The sequence below is a fragment of the Podarcis cretensis genome (genome assembly GCF_951804945.1).
Source record: "Podarcis cretensis genome assembly, chromosome: 1".
NCBI lineage: Eukaryota > Metazoa > Chordata > Lepidosauria > Squamata > Lacertidae > Podarcis > Podarcis cretensis.
Window position 1 is genome coordinate 36,954,980 of NC_137170.1, and position 18,261 is coordinate 36,973,240.

Genomic DNA, 18,261 nt, shown 5'->3' on the forward strand with positions numbered 1-18,261 from the left:
GGTGGAAAATTGAAATGCTTAGTTCAGGAAGTTACTGGAAGTTTAAGAGCAAATTAGATGTGCCTCTGAATAGATTAGATTAAGTGGATTCAATATAAGAAGCAAAGAGATTGATTGTGATGCTTCGTATAGAAATATCCCATTGGAATTGGGATTGATTGTGATTCCCTGTTGGGTGTACAGTAGGTTTGTTAATCTGTGAAATGGCCCTACATTTCTTGTCTCAGGAAGGATTACTTCTCAAAAATTAGACTTAACACTTTCCTGCAGTGGTATGGTCATGAGTGATTGCCTTTCTGTTGGGAGTGGTGGGTGTTAATTATGTAATAAATGTTTAACTGTACATCAAGATATACAGTGAATTACTGTACATCCCTATTATTTTACTTCTGTGCAATTTTTACAGGATGACGATGATGGCCACTTGCTAGCATTACAGATTATAAGAGATTTGGTTGATAAAGGAGGTGACCTGTTCTTGGATCAGCTCGCTAGGCTTGGTGTGATAAGTAAAGTTTCAACTTTGGCAGGACCAACCTCTGACGATGAGAATGAAGAAGAATCTAAACCAGAGAAAGTAAGTACGCAAAATTTGAATGCATATATGTCCCAACTGCTGTCTGGCATGCCTTAATGTGAATAAATATCAGTGAAAAGTAGATTAAATTCTAGTAATGGGTTGCTGGACCTAATGTGTTAACACTCATTTAAGAAACTTTTTTGGTACTGCAGTCTGTTGCCTTCTGCTTGGATAGGAGAGAAAAGGGCAAACTTGTTTTGTGTCTCTAGTATGCTTTTAAGATACAGTGGTATCTTGAGTTACATACACTTCAGGTTACAGACTCCGCTAATCCAGAAATATTGCTTCAGGTTAAGAACTTTGCTTCAGGATGAGAACAGAAATCGTGCTCCTGCGGTGCGGCAGCAGCAGGAGGCCCCATTAGCTAAAGTGGTGCTTCAGGTTAAGAACAGTTTCAGGTTAAGAACAGACCTCCGGAACGAATTAAGTAACGTAACCAGAGGTACCACTGTACCAGTTTTAAGTGTCTTTCTGTATATTATATTCAGACAGTGTCTGCTGAAATTCTAAGTGTTTATGTAAGAATGTAGCCTGCAGGTATACTTGTTGTGTTTTACAATTTATTCCTTAAGGAATTCCACAGCCAATGAATTTAAACTATCTTGCTTTACAGGAAGACGAACCTCAAGAAGATGCTAAAGAGTTGCAGCAGGGTAAACCCTATCACTGGAGAGACTGGTCAATCATTAGGGGAAGAGACTGCTTGTATATTTGGAGTGATTCTGCAGCTTTAGAGCTATCCAATGGTAGCAATGGCTGGTTCAGATTTATCTTGGATGGGAAGCTAGCTACAATGTATTCCAGTGGCAGCCCTGAAGGAGGATCTGATAGTTCAGGTACAATGTTGTTCTCAACTAATACTTTAAAGATATCATAAGAATCTTACATTTTATATATTTGATTTTGAGACATTCTTTTTTACAGGAATTGGCTCACTAAATAGTAAAGGATGTAAACAGGTGGAAGGTGGTCAGTTTATTGTGATGCTTTTGTCAACTAGCATGTGACAGCAACTGACTTCTTTGTAACTGTGTTCAGTGAACATCTTAGCTTCATTCTGTCTTCATTTCTTTCCATGCATACTAATATTAGTCAAACAGTAATTAAAAGGCAATATTTAGTGGTAATCCACTGCATTTCAGGTAAAGCAAGTTGGAATGATGATGACGTGGCTTGCAACTTGCTAGCAGAATGAAATTGCATGTGTGTGAAAAGTGGTGCAAAGTTTCTCATCAGGTGGATCAGAACTGAGAAACTGAAAGACATTGAGCTAGAAGTTTCACATTGTACTTAAGCTATCTGTAGCTCTTAAACATAGTTGATATTGCTTGCTGCCCCCTTTTCACTGCCAAGTGTGCAGTGAATTGTAAGATTGCTTTATTCCGTTGAACAATTGCTGTAATAGATCTTCTGATTCAAATTCTCAGGAAATTGCTTTTTCCAGTAGTGTGAGGCTACAGGCTGGTTCTGATGCTTCGGTCAAAGCTTTTCTGTTCAGTTCTTAAACTCTACTTATTCATAAAATAGCTTTTTAATTATCTCATGCTAATTTTATCAGTTTTTAGATTTGGGGTGATAGAATTTAAAGCTATAGCAACATAAGGCTATAGCAACATAACTTGGCAGTATAATTTTCAGCTAATTTCCTGATTTGCAGGGATCATGTAAATGCAAAGACAGCTATCTCTGCTTTCATATTCACTTTTTGACACCTTATCGGTTGTGATGGATATTTCATTTATAATGGATACCTGTTTATAATGCCCGACTATAGAGACCTGGTAAAGTAGTAGGCTGGCTACATGAGTTTCTGAGATTTGGGCCTAAAGACAATGGAATGGGAGCCAGAGATAGGAGCCAGCCAGACTAGCTGACCATTTGCCCATGCAGATCCCATATCTGCTGCAAGGGTTTGATAGTCCTTTCAGGTCAGGCCAGTCAGCTGGCTGCTTAGGGAGCGGCCTCAGAACCTAAAAAGAATTCCTAGCCTTCTTCCCCTGGGAACTTCCTTGTTTTTTTTTGTGTTTTTTTTGTCACACTGCATGACTTAACACAAGGCACAGTAGAACTCTTGATTTGAAGGTTCCCAGTTACTTGTGACAAAAACACTTGTAGTCAGAGATTATATCATTCTTGTGAATATCCTAGGTCAGGCATGGCCAAACTTGGCCCTCCAGCAGTTTTGAGACTACAGTTCCCATCATCCCTGACCACTGGTCCTGTTAGCTAGGGATGATGGGTGTTGTAGTCCTAAAACAGCTGGACGGCCAAGTTTGGCCATGCCTGTCCTAGTCTACAAAAGAAAACAGGCAGCCAAAAAGTAAAGGAGTGAGTTATACATATTTGGGAGACTGCCCTGGTACACAAAAGTATAGAAGCTTGTAAACTCTCTACCTGCTCAGAAAAATACTGTGAACTTCCAGGGTGGAGAGCATTGAGTGAGAATGGGGAACTACAGTAAGTAATCTTATTGTCTGGAGAGGGAACTTATGAGTTAACATTGAATACCTAAGATTGTTCTTTTTACATTTTTGTGAGGGATGAAGGATGACAAGCTGTGATGGCATTACATATGTGATTTTGCATTTCTGCATACTGCCATTGTTATAATGGAAACCTCAGCAGTTGTATATAGTCATTGTGCATATGAAAGCACAACTTGAAACAAGCAGGGCTTCCATGAAAGTCTAACCAGTTCTTAAGGTGATGGCATGAGGCCATATGAACCATTCCTAAATGTCTACTGAAGGTACTTTGGACATGACCATATAGCAAAACTCAACTTCATTAGCTGTCAGTAGTGTCTGCCCAATCAACATGGGTAATGTGTATTTTATCATTTAGACATTGTAATGAATTTTATTTTCAAAGAAAGATAAATTAAAAATGTAGTAGTAAATACATAAACATAAAATGTATTTATATGTTACGCAGTTATGTACAACACACAACACTGACATTTTTGCTATTAAAACAGTTAATTTCAGTTCCCAGAATTCCATACTACAACTCTGCATTTGGTTTTCTTTTCCTATTAAATCAGTTCTTTTTTCTTTAGTTGCAAAATTTGGATGCTTCCATTCTCTATCAAATCTGAGTCATTCCCCCCCCCCCAGATGCATTTCTTTTAGTAGAAATGGATTTTAACAACTAGCTCAGTTTATTCAGTTTGTTTATATTTTATCATTATGTAATATAATGATTTCCAAAACATAAAAGTTTCACCATTGGCCAGTAGACATTTTCCGTTGTCCTATATTGTGATATTGGAGGCCGGTGAGAAATATCTATCCTGAGAACTTGAATCTACAACATAAATTTGCATTGAATGCCCACCCATTTTGCTTCATGGAAACTAAACTATTACTTTCTGATAGTTAAAAATCAAATACTAGTTAGCCTTTACTTCTTTTTGTGTGTGTTTTTTTAACAGAAAGTCGAAGTGAATTTTTAGAGAAGTTACAGAGAGCCCGAAGCCAGGTGAAACCATCCACAACAAGCCAGCCAATTTTATCTGTCCCAGGCCCAGCTAAACTCACAGTGGGGAATTGGTCTCTTACGTGTCTAAAGGAAGGAGAAATTGCTATTCACAATTCAGATGGTCAGCAAGCTACAATATTAAAAGAAGATCTTCCAGGTTTTGTTTTTGAGTCCAATAGAGGAACTAAACATTCATTTGCTGCTGAAACCTCTTTAGGTGAGTATGTAGATAAGAGTAATAAGGTAATCACATATATGTACCTACAGTGGCCCGGTCAGAAATTACATTCTTTTTTCAATAAATCTGGTTTGAAGGGAGCACTTAAGCCATAATTTCCTGGTTTGGATGCCCTGGCCATCTGGCCAATACTATGGAATTTTCAGCTCCAAGAAGTAATGATGGTGTCCAACTAGAATGGTTTTAAAAGAGAATTATACTTATGACTCCAAATCCAGATTATACTTTCTATGGGGGATAAGGCTATCAATGGCTATGTTCTGCCTCCACCATCAGAGGCAATATGACTCTGTATACCAATTACTGGGAAGCCCAAATGGGGAGTGTTTTCTTTTGGGGCTTCCAATACACAACTAGTTGGCCACTTCAGGAACAGGATGCTAGACTAGATGTGCCATTAGCCTGATCCAGTAGATGGTTCTTGTCTTCTTAAACTGGTTTAACAGACCAGGGAAACCTTACATTAAACATACTTGAAAGGATAGAGGGGACATGGGGTCACAGTGTATTCCTGATCTACCAAACTGTGATATGTGAGAATAGGATTGTAATGTCTAAACTGCCAGTGTAGGGGTAACACCATCAGCATCAGTTTTATTTCCTACCTGTTGCCAGAAGGTGGGTTACAACAATATAAAATACAGCATTTAAAACAGTGTGGAACAAATTGCAATCACAACTGGAATGGATCCTAAAAATATATCTTAAGTGTCAAAGCCAGGTTAAAGAGAGATGTTTTCAGCATACAATGAAGTTGCCAGATGTAAAGAGGGAATTCCATAACTTAAGGGTTTCCAGAGAGAATGCCTTCTTCAGGGTCACACAGACCCAACCTCTGAGTGTGATGGAACTACCAAGAAGGCCCTCTCTGCTGATCTGAAAACAGGAGAGGGGTTGTAGGCAAGGAGGCAATCATTCAGTTATTTTGGGGCCTAAGTCGTATAGGACTTCAAACAGTAGTGTGAGCACCTTGAATTGGGGACAGAAATGAACTGGCAACATAATATCCTGTCATCTGGATATTTTGCAGGATCAGAATTTGTGACTGGTTGGACTGGCAAAAGGGGAAGAAAGGCAAAATCAAAGTCAGAAAAAACCAAACAAAAGGTTAGTATGTTTGTTTTTAAAACATTTTAATGGAGAATTTGGATTTCAGTTTGTTACTTTCTGTATTGCTTCTTGTACATGCTAGCTGCTGGCTTAAGGTGGTTTAGATACTTAGCCTATCTATGTTTAAAAAGCATATAAATTAATTCTCACTTCTGTGATGAGATCTGTTAAAGGATTTGTTAGAGCAGTGATGAGGAAGTTTCAGCCAAGGTAGGTTCGCCAGGCCTCCCCTTCAGCCAAGCCTACTTGCCCTACACCTGCAGAGCAGATTTTGAGGCAGATGGGGGAGTTCTGCTGTCTGAATAATACTGTACTCATGCAACATTGGATCAAAACTTGTTTTTCCACTTTCATCAGTATTTAGAGTGTCTCACTTGAAATCTAAAGTCCATTCAAAAATGCATTAATACATTAGTATTAATTGAGGTCAGCCTCAAGAAGCAACAGATTACAGAAGATATTGTCAGTGTTTGGAAAAGGAAAGGGTTCTGACCTCCCTTTATCTCCTCAGCCTGGTCCTCAGACCCTTGTCGGCATAAGAGAGTCCACAAGAATATCCTTGCAGAGTGCTTTCTGCTTTTATTCTTAAAAGTCTTTGTGCAAAAGCGACTGACCAACTGTACACACCAACACTACCAGCTTTCACTAACCAACCAACCAACCAACCCAACAACAAACTAACATTTCTCACTCTATATATACAACCCAGTGCAGGCCGCTGACTCATGCTGACCCAGCTTTTTAAGCATTAAAGAAACAGCGGCTATTTTAGCCATGACAGATATCACCAAGAATTATAGTTCCTCAAAGACCTTTGTTTCCAACCCTCCCCCCCCCCCAAAAAAAAGTTTTCAGAGATGTATTGTCCCCCTCTGCTGATGAGAGGCTCTTTCATCCAGTAGAATTTTCCATTAGTGGAAAGTGAGGGGGAGAGGAGGTTATTCTCCTCTACTTCTGCAGCCCACCTCCCTGCACTCTGCCATCAGATCAACAGGGCAGGGGGACCCTTTGGAACAGTGTGGTGGTGGCGGCGGCAGGCAGCGGCAGCGGCAGCAAGGCACTGCAAGAGAAAGGGGGAATTTGTGGGGGGAAATCACCACCACCTCCCTTTAAACTCCCAGAAACCTCTACTGAATCATAGAGCCCTCTGTTATTGGGAGGGACACAGCTGACTGCATCTCCCAGTGAATGAAGGTGCCTTTCAGACATCCTTGGGAAGATTGAGGGCAGGGAGGCAACATGAAAAAAAAGTGTGTTCTAAAAACTCTTGAATAAATTATCACCTGGAGCAAGACTTCAGAAGATGGCTTGAACAGATGGATAAAGTTCACTTGGGAGTCCTTCAAGCAGATTGTTTATGACTTTATGGTATGGTACATAGGTAGCATTTTGGATTGGGTCTGAAAATAAGTTGGGGAAATGCACTTCTTAAAAACACATCAAATCTGTAGCCATAACATTTAGCAGACAGCCTTGAGCAAAGTCCCCAATGGATTTTGGTTTAACAAACCAAGATTAATGGGGTTCTTAGGGGAAATGTAACTGACATCCTGACTTGTGGGTGCGGGGGATAGTTCAGTGCTAGAGCCCATGTTTTGTAGATAAAGGTTTCCAGATTCCATCTTTGGCAGCTCCATTTACAAAAGCATTTCAAATGGTAAAGCTGAAAACAGCCTTGGCTATCGTTGTAGACAAAATCATACAAAGCATTCTGACTCAATTGTAAGTTTCTTATGTACTGTCATTCCAAGTGAAGCTGATCCAGGGTTGGCATTCATAAATATCAAGAAAATATTTCATTTGGTTTGAAATTGTAAATTCATCCTGATTTCTTAAATGATGCTCAGGTACGAACTATGGCAAGAGACTTGTACGATGACCATTTCAAAGCTGTTGAAAGTATGCCTAGAGGTGTAGTTGTAACACTGAGGAACATAGCAACACAATTAGAATCTTCATGGGAGCTCCATACAAATAGGCAGGTAAGTATCATTGAGTAAATTGCAGTGGTAAGCGTAATTTGCTGCTGTTGCTAATGTTGACTTGATTCAGACATAAAAATTAATCCATCTGTCTTCATCTGATGGTATTGGCAGATTCTCAAAGTGAGTTTAGAAGTATTTCCAGGTTACTTTTAACTTGGGCTGTTGACAGCTGCTCATAAAACTAAGCCCAGGTCAAAGTGGGCCACGGGAATTTGCATATGAAATAGGATGAGTGGCAGATAACAGTAGCCTGATCTGGAAATGGTAGTTTTAAATCTGCACCATGCTATGTGAAGTGTACTGCTTACTGTATGTATGCAGTACTTTTTTGTGAAGTTCTTGTTTCCGCAGTTAGACTACTGTTGTGTAATACCATAAAGTGAATGGAGCCACTATTGTCTCATTTTCTTTTTCAGTTTATTGAGGGAGAAAACACTTGGCGAGATTTAATGAAGACTGCTCTGGAAAACTTAATTGTCCTTCTGAAGGATGAAAATACTATTTCACCATATGAAATGTGCAGCAGTGGCTTGGTGCAGGCTCTTCTTACTGTTTTGAATAATGTAAGTTTTATTGCAGAATGAGTGGGAACTTGGGAGCCAGGGAGCTAAGTCTTTATTCACAGCCATGAAGTTAACTAGCTGATCTTAGACCAGTTAACTTCATCTTTCAGCCTAACTTAACCTCGTGAGGTTGTTGTGAGGATGAAGGAAGGATAACTGTGTATGTCACCTGAGCTTTGGGGGGCAGGGCAGGTGGGAGAGTGCAGTGAAACTGTATTAATCACAGTTAATGTAAAAGGTTTTGAATTTTCTTAAAGAATATCTACAGTGTAGTCTGTTAGCTGTGAGAAATGCTTTCACTTAAACTTAACCTAAAAAAGAACCGGGGGTCAAGAGACATTAAGCTCTGTTTGCACCAGCACTGTTACCCTAGTGCTTGCCCTAGTGGTCTAACCATGCTTTGGGCAGACAGCGCTGCCCATAAAACAAAAGAGAATTTTCAGAGGGAAGATTCACCCTGGCAATCAGGCTATAAACACTTGTTTTACTTTCATTAAATCACGTAGCAAATATCAGAAGAGGTGAAGGAGGAGAAGATTTTAAAAATGCTGGGAATGGTGCTGTTAGGATAGGTGGGTGTTGTTAACACTTGCTGTTTCTTTGCCCTCAATAGAGCTGCACATTTATTGCTCGTTGCAAGAGATGAGCAGTTCAAGTTGATGGTATTTGGAGCAACAGGAGACTGTCACTCACAGTCACAATTTTTATTACAAACTTCAGTGCATTCCAGAATAAGATACTTGTCTTTCTGAAGCAAAAATTAATTAATTTTTGTTCTTTCTCAAAACTTGTGTGATTTATGCGTCTGACTTCTCCCTCTTTCTCATTGTCACTTTGGCAGGCAGTGCTTGAGAAGTTGGTTTTCTCCTTATGTAATGAGTTAAGTTAGCCATAATGGCCTAATCCCAAATTTTGAGCAGCCATTCTTTTAACAATTCCCTCTTTTTCATTTAGAATGTGGATTTCGATTTGAAACAAGATTGTAGTCAGCTAGTGGAAAGAATAAATGTATTCAAAACAGCTTTCAGTGAAAATGAAGATGATGAAAGGTAATTTTGTTGCTCCTGACCTTATGAAAAATAATGTGTGCACACAACTATTTTTTATACTCTGCTTTCAATAGTAAAAGGCATATTGGTCTTGGACTAGAACATAACTTGCTGCTTTTTGTATTTAAATTGCCCGGTGTTTATCGCATCAGTGTTGCTTTGCAGTTGTGGATCCCATTTAAACAGAGTGTCACCCATATATTTAGTTATTGAATAATGCATATACTGTACTGTGTTTCGGCCCTCACAAGGCCCCCAAGATAATTTGCCAGAATAACAACACAATAATGTTACAATAAAAAATGAGAGTGGTAAAACCACATTGCAGTAATGTAACCTAGTAGAGATGTAAGGTATGTGTAACTATGGCCAGATCTCCTTCTCAGATTCTCCAAGCAATATTTTATAATTAAAAATAGCTTTGAGCTTTGATATGTAGTACAAAGCATTTTAAACATAGCTTAAGCTGATCTAAAAAAAATTAAAGTGTTGACGTTTGATGAATCAATGCACCTGGCTTTGATTCAGATATATGCCAAATCATGCATTATTGCTGTGATAACAAGCAAGCATGAACAGGAAGTTCTACAGTTTCCATGCACAGCATATAATATTGTTAGTAACAAACTGCAGTTTCTACTATAAGGGTGTAATGAGAAATGATAATTTGTTACAAATTTTGTTGATTTACATTTTCTCCCCATTGTGTGGTGGGAGCACAGAAGTCTGAGGCTTGTGGTTACTTGTTCTGATAATGACAAACCATTGCAATATCTCTGTTTTATATATTGTTGGATCGTGTTTATTGTTGCTAGCTGGCTTGAGTTCAGTTTTCAAATAGGCAGAGTTTAGGTTTTAAAAATAGCTTGTCATCGCTACAACATTTTGAAGTTGTAATTGTACTCTGAAGTTTTCATAACTTCTGTTCATTTTTCAAAGCCCTTTGTATTATAGACAGTAACATTTGTCTTCTCTGTGTTCATAGTCGTCCAGCAGTTGCATTAATTCGGAAACTCATAGCAGTATTAGAATCTATTGAACGTCTACCTCTACACTTGTATGATACACCAGGATCAACGTATAATCTGCAGGTAACTTTTCGATATGGTAGAAATTTACTGCATTCTAATAAAAATGTTTCTGTGCCTTTTCTCTGCTATTCTTCCTATAAATTTCCATAAATTACAGTTGTCCCGAGCTACATTAGTTGGATACAGCCCTATTTCATTATTATAATGCTTCAATAAGATCCAGTGGAGTCTTCCACTTTGCAAACTGGACAAATTCATAGACAGAAGTGGGAGAGGCATTTTTTGACAATTCTCCCTTCCTTCTATAGCCCCCTGCACCATCTACCATGTTGTTTTGGAGGGTCCCCAGCCCTCTGGACCTGATTTTTGGGGCAAGGGGAATATAGAAAAAATCCCACCCTCCAGAGCAGCCAGTTTGCAAAGTTCCACTCTGCACAACTCTGGGTGTCACCCATTAAAAGTTTTATGGAATGTGGGTTTGGCATAACAAACACATATGGGTATCATCTAGATTTGCTGCTGTGTACGCTTGAAGGTTCTAGTTGGGGATCCAGGCAGGGTTGTGTAAATACAGTGGTACCTCAGGTTAAGAACTTAATTTGTTCTGGAGGTCCGTTCTTAACCTGAAACTGTTCTTAACCTGAGGTGCCACTTTAGCTAGTGGGGCTTCGCGCCACTGCCGCACGATTTCTGTTCTCATCCTGAAGCGAAGTTCTTAACCCGAGGTACTATTTCTGGGTTAGCAGAGTCTGTAACCTGAAGCGTCTGTAACCCGAGGTACCACTGTAATTGCTGTAAATAGAAAAGTGATTTCACAAGACATTTCTGGTCATATTAATTCTTAGTATTAAGTAAAAAAAATAGCAGCCTATACCCTTAAATTGTTGGGTGTGGGAGCTTCCTTCCTGACCTTCCTTGACCTTTTTTGTTTGTTTTATACTGTACCCCACCCTAAACAAAATGAAGGGCAGTATAAAAACATTCTAAATAAATAAAAGTTTTAATAATCAGCTCGGGTTGAAAGAGCTATGAGTGGAAGAAGAAAATGTAGCAGTGCTGTTCCTTTTGCAAGACCTGGTGAAAGAACTTGGAATGTAATTGGGGTTGTATTACAATATGAAAAGAATTGTGAATATTGAAGATACAGACTAAAGCATATGAACTCTAGTGGGCCATAAAATGTTATTGATAGGAATTTAAACAGCTGCAGCCTGCCCACACAGGACAATGTCAGTCACTTTTGTCACACTGAGTCCAAAACAGACTACGCATGAGTGGAAAGACTTTCTACTAGAGTAAGAATGCTGTTGGATTTGTGCATTTGTGTTAATGTGTGTGTATAGTGCTTATGCAGATTTGTCAGTTGTGCTGATTTTCCTAGTTTATTAATGCTTGCTTGACTTTGAAAACATAATCATTAGTAATTGTTATAAATGAAAGGGATGCTTCTAAGTAAAAATATTGTTGCTTTGACTTTAGATATTAACGAGACGGTTGCGGTTTCGCTTGGAGCGTGCTTCTGGGGAGACAGCTTTAATAGACAGAACAGGCCGAATGTTGAAAATGGAGCCCTTGGCAACTGTGGAATCTTTAGAGCAATACCTCCTAAAAATGGTGAGCAAACTCCTCTTCTCCCCAGGTTGGATTCAGACTACCCCTATACATAGCTCAGCCCATGGTAGTTTCCACTGGAGGAAGTGCAGTTTTTGTAGATTCCTATTTCTCCTGTGCCCCTGAAAAGTTGTCCTGGAGGGTCTGCAGATCCTTGGGAACCGTATGGGAAAAGGCAGGAGGCACTGGTGAATGTCTTTTCTGTTTGGAGCATTTGTGAATCTCAGCCGCTTATGTGAATGGAAGGTCAAATTTGGGTCAAGTTCTTGATCCAGCCTATCATGTTTACAGAAAGAATTACATTAATTCTTCTGTTTGAGGTGATAGTTTTTTTTGTAGTTATTTGTCATTGTTCAGGTTTCTAGTCCTCAAGTGTGAGATGTGGGGGTTGGGATGAGCACCCACTAATCCTCCAGCTTGGGAAGGCTTTCTTGTTCTCTTACACTGCGTCTTAAATTGTTTCTGTTGATTGAATTATGACATTTAATTGTGCTTTACTGTATATTTTAGGGGATGCAGGTGGCGCTGTGGGTTAAATCACAGAGCCTAGGACTTGCTGGTCAGGGGTCCCTTTACCTTTTTACTGTATATTTTGATTGTGTATTAATATGCTGTTAGCCATTTTGGGGTCTTTGGACCAAAAAGTGATATATAAATAATTATGATGATAATAAACTATATACTTATGTGATACATTTTTGTTGCCTCTTTTTTCCTTAGGTGGCAAAGCAGTGGTATGACTTTGATAGATCATCATTTGTTTTTGTACGAAAACTCAGAGAAGGCCAGACATTCATTTTCAGACACCAGCATGATTTTGATGAAAATGGAATTATTTACTGGATTGGAACAAATGCAAAGTAAGATTTCAGTAACTTCAGTTTGAGACAGTGCTAAAATCTTGAATGAAATAGCATTGTATTTAAATACCTGCAGGCCAATTCTGAATATTTTCCAAGGGCAACACTGGATTTTCCATTCATCATTTTTAGATAAAAAAAATGTATTATTGGAACATAGTTTGCAGTATGCATGGCATATTAGCTTTTGTTTTTTAGGTTTTAAAATTTGGACTATACTGTCTATCACTTACCTGTGGCCATTCCATCAGGCTCTCTGAACTGTTGTCATCCCAGTTTCTTATAAGATCTGATGCTTGAGTCTGTATTATTTCCCCATGCTCTGGAAGTCTTTTCAGCTGAAGAGGGGAGTTAAAATGCTTTAAATAAATATTCATGAGTAATAGTGACATCGTTGTTTCTATTGTAGAACAGCTTATGAGTGGGTAAATCCGGCTGCCTATGGGCTGGTGGTAGTTACATCTTCAGAAGGAAGAAATTTGCCTTATGGCCGTTTGGAAGACATCTTAAGCCGTGACAGTTCAGCTCTGAATTGTCATACTAACGATGATAAAAATGCATGGTTTGCTATAGACCTTGGTCTTTGGGTGATACCATCAGCTTACACATTACGCCATGCTCGTGGTTATGGACGATCTGCTCTCAGAAATTGGGTTTTTCAAGTATCTAAGGATGGACAGAACTGGACTACTCTATATACTCATGTTGATGACTGCAGTCTGAATGAACCAGGGTATGTAAAAATATTTCCATTTACATGGACCATTGTTGTTTCTGTAAATTTATGACAATAAATTTAGTACCCATAACGTATGGGCCATTCTCAGTCTACTGAAGTAATTGGAAATTAGCCTCTTGATATCATTGGGTCCAGGATTTACTTCACTGTGCTGAAATTCATTGAATAATAAAAAGTTGGCCTTCCACAATGGCTTGGCTTAAACATGGTAAACCATAGTTAATGGCTTACTGGGATCACACAAGCCTTGGCTGTTTTTCTAGCACATAGATGAAACAACCACAATTCTTAGCTTAGTGTTATGTTAGGGCTGCCATACATCTGGAATTTCCAGGACATGTCTGTCGAAACATGGCAACCCTATGTTATGTCCAAAAATGTAATTCATGTGATGGTATAATGGAGAGAGTAATTTTCTGTTTGTAAACTGGTGGTCTTTTTGATCCATGAAAACCACCATACAAGTAATTAATATTTCTCTGTGTTTTTGTCATGACTTTTAAATTTATCATTACCTAATTTTTTCCTTCAACTTCCCCAAACTAACGTAAAGGTCAACAGCAACATGGCCACTAGATCTACAAAAGGATGAGAAGCAAGGCTGGAGGCATGTAAGAATTAAGCAAATGGGGAAGAATGCCAGTGGGCAAACACACTACCTCTCTCTATCTGGATTTGAACTTTATGGCACTGTGAATGGTGTGTGTGAGGATCAGCTAGGTAAGCAATGTAGATAGTATGATTTCTTGTTCTTACCACCAGCTATTGTAATGTAGGCCATGAATTGAACTTTTTCAAAAACTTAGTGCCAATCTAGAGCATGTTTCTAAGCATGTTTTAAGATCAAAATATCAGTTTGATATTTGAAATACCTGCCACCAAGTTGGAATGCTTAAATCTTGTATAGATAGCTTAACCAGCAGTGTTTCATCACTAGTTTTGATTACATGTAGGAAAAGCAGCTAAAGAAGCAGAGGCTAATCTGCGAAGGCAGAGGAGACTGGTACGCTCTCAGGTTCTGAAGTACATGGTTCCAGGTGCCCGTGTCATCAGAGGAATTGATTGGAAATGGAGAGATCAGGATGGTAGTTCACAAGGTGAAGGCACTGTTACAGGCGAATTGCACAATGGTGAGCAACTGCTTAAACAATTAGCTCTCTTTATTCCACAAGTTATTTATAGTAGTTCACTGCATTTTCTAGTTTGGTGATTAGGGAAATATAGATTCAGAAATCAAAAGGAAGACAGAAAGGAAATAGTGTACTGTTTGGTCATGTTAAATCAAGAGTGCATTTGTCATAGTGACCTGCTGACATAAAGAAAACGTGTTTGAGCTTCTTCAGATAAAATTAGCACCCGAGTTCTAAACATTTCTACCTCAAAATAAGTTTTCCTTATAGTGATGGAACTTGTTAATCAAAAAGCATGTTTAAAATCACTGCCTAAAAGTGAAAGAAAAACAGGGCACAAAGGGAGCCTGTGAATAATGTAAGATATGGAGAAGTAGTAAATGAAATTCTTTGGAAAAACCAGGAGAAAACCTCTCACTTAATTGCTGGGTGGGTAAGAAGTCCTAAGATATCACTTGCCTCTTGACCTCAAGAGGCATCCAGAAATTGAGATGGACAAACAGGTTCATAAACTCCCCCAGGTATTAGTCACACCTAACTTCCCTAGTTCTAGGAGATTCTGACTTGTACTTTGGGAAACTTGTATTTCAAGAAAGCAAATGTTAGAGTTACTTGATGGTTAGAGATCAAGAACAAGGTCTTACTGGAACAGTATTCCTTGGGGAAGTAAAGTACCACCACTCACATTTGATTTTCACATGTCCATAAAATACAGTGTTACATACAAGTTGTGCTAATTACATGCAACTCCAATATACAGATTAGCTGTGGCATTTCTGCTCCTATATTTTGTGTGTTGCATTATGGGTATGAATAATTGATCCAGTGTCTAAGAAGAATAAATATTTCCTGTCTGTATAATATACCTTGCTATCCCTTTTCTGGCTTGGCATTTGCAACTTGCTTTTTCTTCAGCTTTTGTCAAGTTCTCTGCCATTTCTTACCTTACTAGCCTCGCTGGGATCAAGTTTCTGTTTTCTTAATACTAATATATGATTAAACCAAGTGGGGAATGCTAAGAGGCAGATATTAAATTTCCAGTGCCATAGCAGTTAGATTTATAAATCTATTTTTTGAGGAAGGATATGATGCCACATTCAAGGTCTCCATCTCAAGTGTATCTTTTCTTTAGAATAATCATTCTCCTATTATGCAGAAAAATCATCCTAATAATTATTCACTTAAAAATACTTGTGAAAAGTAGTTGAAAATTAGAAAGAAGTAGAAAAGTAGAGAGAAAATTTTGTGGTGATATTTTAATGTGCTTGTCTTCTTTAGCATTCAAGATTTGATTAACTAACTCCCCCACTCTGAATCCATCACTCTATGAACCATATGAGGCCAAGTTCCAAGAAAACAATTCTCTCTAGTTCCCATATCAACTAAAAATCTTCTTCCCAGGGAATAATTGTTAAACAAAAACTGGAGTGCCAGTTATTTAAAATGTAATTAAAATAATGCATAGAGAAAGGTGTTCATATCATAAGCAGAAGGAAGCTGTGAGGATGCTCCTTGGACCCAAGCGTGGTCTGTTTGCCCTCCCTTCCCACTCACCTTTTAAATAAAGGTTCAAGGACTGCCTTGCCCCACAACCTAAAAGAAAGCCTGGTTTCAGGTGCAGTTTGAACTGCATTTACCACTGCTGTGGTTGACCAATGATTGAGGATGGAGGCCAACCATACTTAACAAGCTGACTTAAAATAGAATAATGGATTTTCCCCAGTAACTTAAAATACTGTAGTATGTGAAACATAATAACAGTTACCAAGTATTCTGATAAGGAAACCATTTAAATGCCCACACACTTCTACTGCACATACCTCAAACTTCACTTTTAAGGGAATTAAAAATTTAAAGTAATAGTTATTTCTAATACAATTTTTTTTTTTGCATTTTTGACTGGATTCTCAGATTTTTAGTATTAATTTGAACTGTGGTAAGAGCTGTCCACTTTAATGTAGTACACCTACAATGATCACACTGCTTGAATTTCAAACCTTACTCTTATTTTGTTTGGCTTTAAAGCCTATTAAGTAATTTCTGTGACTCAAGATAGCGGCCCAATGAGAAGCTGATCCCATATTGTGGAGCTACTGTCTTGACACGCTCCTGTCTGCTTTCTGCTGGGTCTCACAAACTCCTGTCCCTTTCTAGGCTGGATTGATGTCACCTGGGATGCTGGTGGCTCTAACTCTTACCGTATGGGCGCAGAAGGAAAATTTGACCTCAAGCTTGCCCCAGGGTACGACCCTGATTCAGCGGCATCACCCAAACCTGTTTCATCCACTGTTTCAGGCACAACGCAGTCATGGAGCAGCTTGGTGAAAAACAACTGTCCAGACAAGATGACTGCTGCTGCAGGCTCTTCAAGTAGAAAAGGAAGTAGCAGTTCTGTGTGTAGCGTGGCCAGTAGCAGCGACATCAGCTTGGGTTCGACAAAAATGGAGCGGAGATCTGAAAATGTAATGGAACAAAATATAGTTTCAGGCACTGACGTCCATGAGCCAATTGTTGTCCTTTCCTCTGCTGATGGCATACCTCAGACTGAAGTAGGGTCAGCGTCCAGTGCAAGTACCAGCACCTTGACAGCCGATGTGGGAAATGAAAACGTTGAAAGAAAGCTAGGAACTGACAATTCAATCCGCACAACTGGGGAGTCCAATGCTATATCCATGGGAATTGTTAGTGTGAGTTCTCCAGATGTGAGCTCGGTATCTGAGCTGACAAATAAAGAAGCTGCTTCTCAGAGACCCCTTAGTTCTTCAGCAAGTAACAGACTATCAGTGAGTTCACTTCTGGCTGCTGGGGCTCCAATGAGTTCCAGTGCAAGTGTTCCTAACCTATCCTCACGAGAAACCTCTAGTTTGGAGTCCTTCGTCCGGAGAGTGGCGAACATCGCTCGCACCAATGCCACTAACAACATGAATTTAAGCCGAAGTAGCAGTGATAACAACACTAATACTTTAGGAAGAAATGTCATGAGCACTGCAAGTAAGTAAAAATAAATACCTGTCAACTTATGCTGCACCTGTGAAATGGGAAGAAAGGGGTTTGACATTCTTGACAGAATGGTAGCTTTGAAGAGTCATCTGGGGTGGTATAATAGCTATATTGCCCCCAATTTTGTATTGTCTTGGAAAATTGCTCTTGCTGCAGTAATTAAAGAATTGTGCAGCAGGATTTACTTACTCCATTTACTTAATGTTTGATTTCAGGGGGAATTAAAGTAAATACCGTTGCTAAGAAGAAATCTAGGTGCCACAACATCATAGCTAAGTCTATTCTGGTACAGTGGTGCCCCGCAAGACGAATGCCTCGCAAGACGAAAAACTCGCTAGACGAAAGAGTTTTCCGTTTTCGAGGTGCTTCACAAGACGAATTTCCCTATGGGCTTGCTTCGCAAGATGAAAACGTCTTGCGAGTCCCCCCCCCCCTTTTTCTAAGCCGCTAAGAGCGCTAATCCGCTAAGCCGCTAATGGCCGTGCTTCGCAAGACGAAAAAACCGCAAGACGAAGAGACTCGCGGAACAAATTAATTTCGTCTTGCGAGGCACCACTGTACTTATAGCACTGAAATCCTTTGGATAGATTAGAAGAGCATTAAATTGTTTCTTAATTCTAATCTATCAGTGATGTTCCTAGAAGTAAATGCATGTCTCATAGAAATTTGCTTAGAATGTTGTACTTGAATCTGAATTAATTTGGAAATTCTGGTGCTTATATTCTCACTCTTCAAAATATTGAAAAAATATTTCATTCATCTGGAATAGGTAAAAAGCTTAGGGAAAACAGTGTTGTCTTAAAATTGCTCATACTTTTTAAAAACAAATGAGTGTTACAAACAGGTTTATATGTGCTGCCATTTATTTTTGTTTCTATGCTTTAC

At 39.0% G+C, this 18,261-nt stretch overlaps 1 protein-coding gene across 12 annotated transcripts in view; it reads left to right on the forward strand.

Moving 5' to 3' along the window:
* The window catches only part of HECTD1 (HECT domain E3 ubiquitin protein ligase 1), a 65,008-nt gene that overhangs the window by 26,755 nt on the left and 19,992 nt on the right, over positions 1 to 18,261 (forward strand). For 7 of the 12 annotated variants that reach the window (XM_079954116.1, XM_079954108.1, XM_079954109.1 and 4 more), the window contains exons 12-26: positions 407 to 577; positions 1,194 to 1,416; positions 1,505 to 1,549; positions 4,014 to 4,277; positions 5,329 to 5,405; positions 7,256 to 7,390; positions 7,810 to 7,956; positions 8,911 to 9,005; positions 9,991 to 10,096; positions 11,516 to 11,650; positions 12,368 to 12,507; positions 12,917 to 13,240; positions 13,800 to 13,966; positions 14,200 to 14,376; positions 16,531 to 17,367. In XM_079954116.1, the coding sequence (XP_079810242.1) occupies positions 407 to 577; positions 1,194 to 1,416; positions 1,505 to 1,549; positions 4,014 to 4,277; positions 5,329 to 5,405; positions 7,256 to 7,390; positions 7,810 to 7,956; positions 8,911 to 9,005; positions 9,991 to 10,096; positions 11,516 to 11,650; positions 12,368 to 12,507; positions 12,917 to 13,240; positions 13,800 to 13,966; positions 14,200 to 14,376; positions 16,531 to 17,367 (3,043 nt within the window). The remainder of the gene's footprint in view (positions 1 to 406; positions 578 to 1,193; positions 1,417 to 1,504; positions 1,550 to 4,013; positions 4,278 to 5,328; positions 5,406 to 7,255; positions 7,391 to 7,809; positions 7,957 to 8,910; positions 9,006 to 9,990; positions 10,097 to 11,515; positions 11,651 to 12,367; positions 12,508 to 12,916; positions 13,241 to 13,799; positions 13,967 to 14,199; positions 14,377 to 16,530; positions 17,368 to 18,261) is intronic. The other 5 variants (XM_079954117.1, XM_079954118.1, XM_079954113.1 and 2 more) reach the window with 4 other exon arrangements.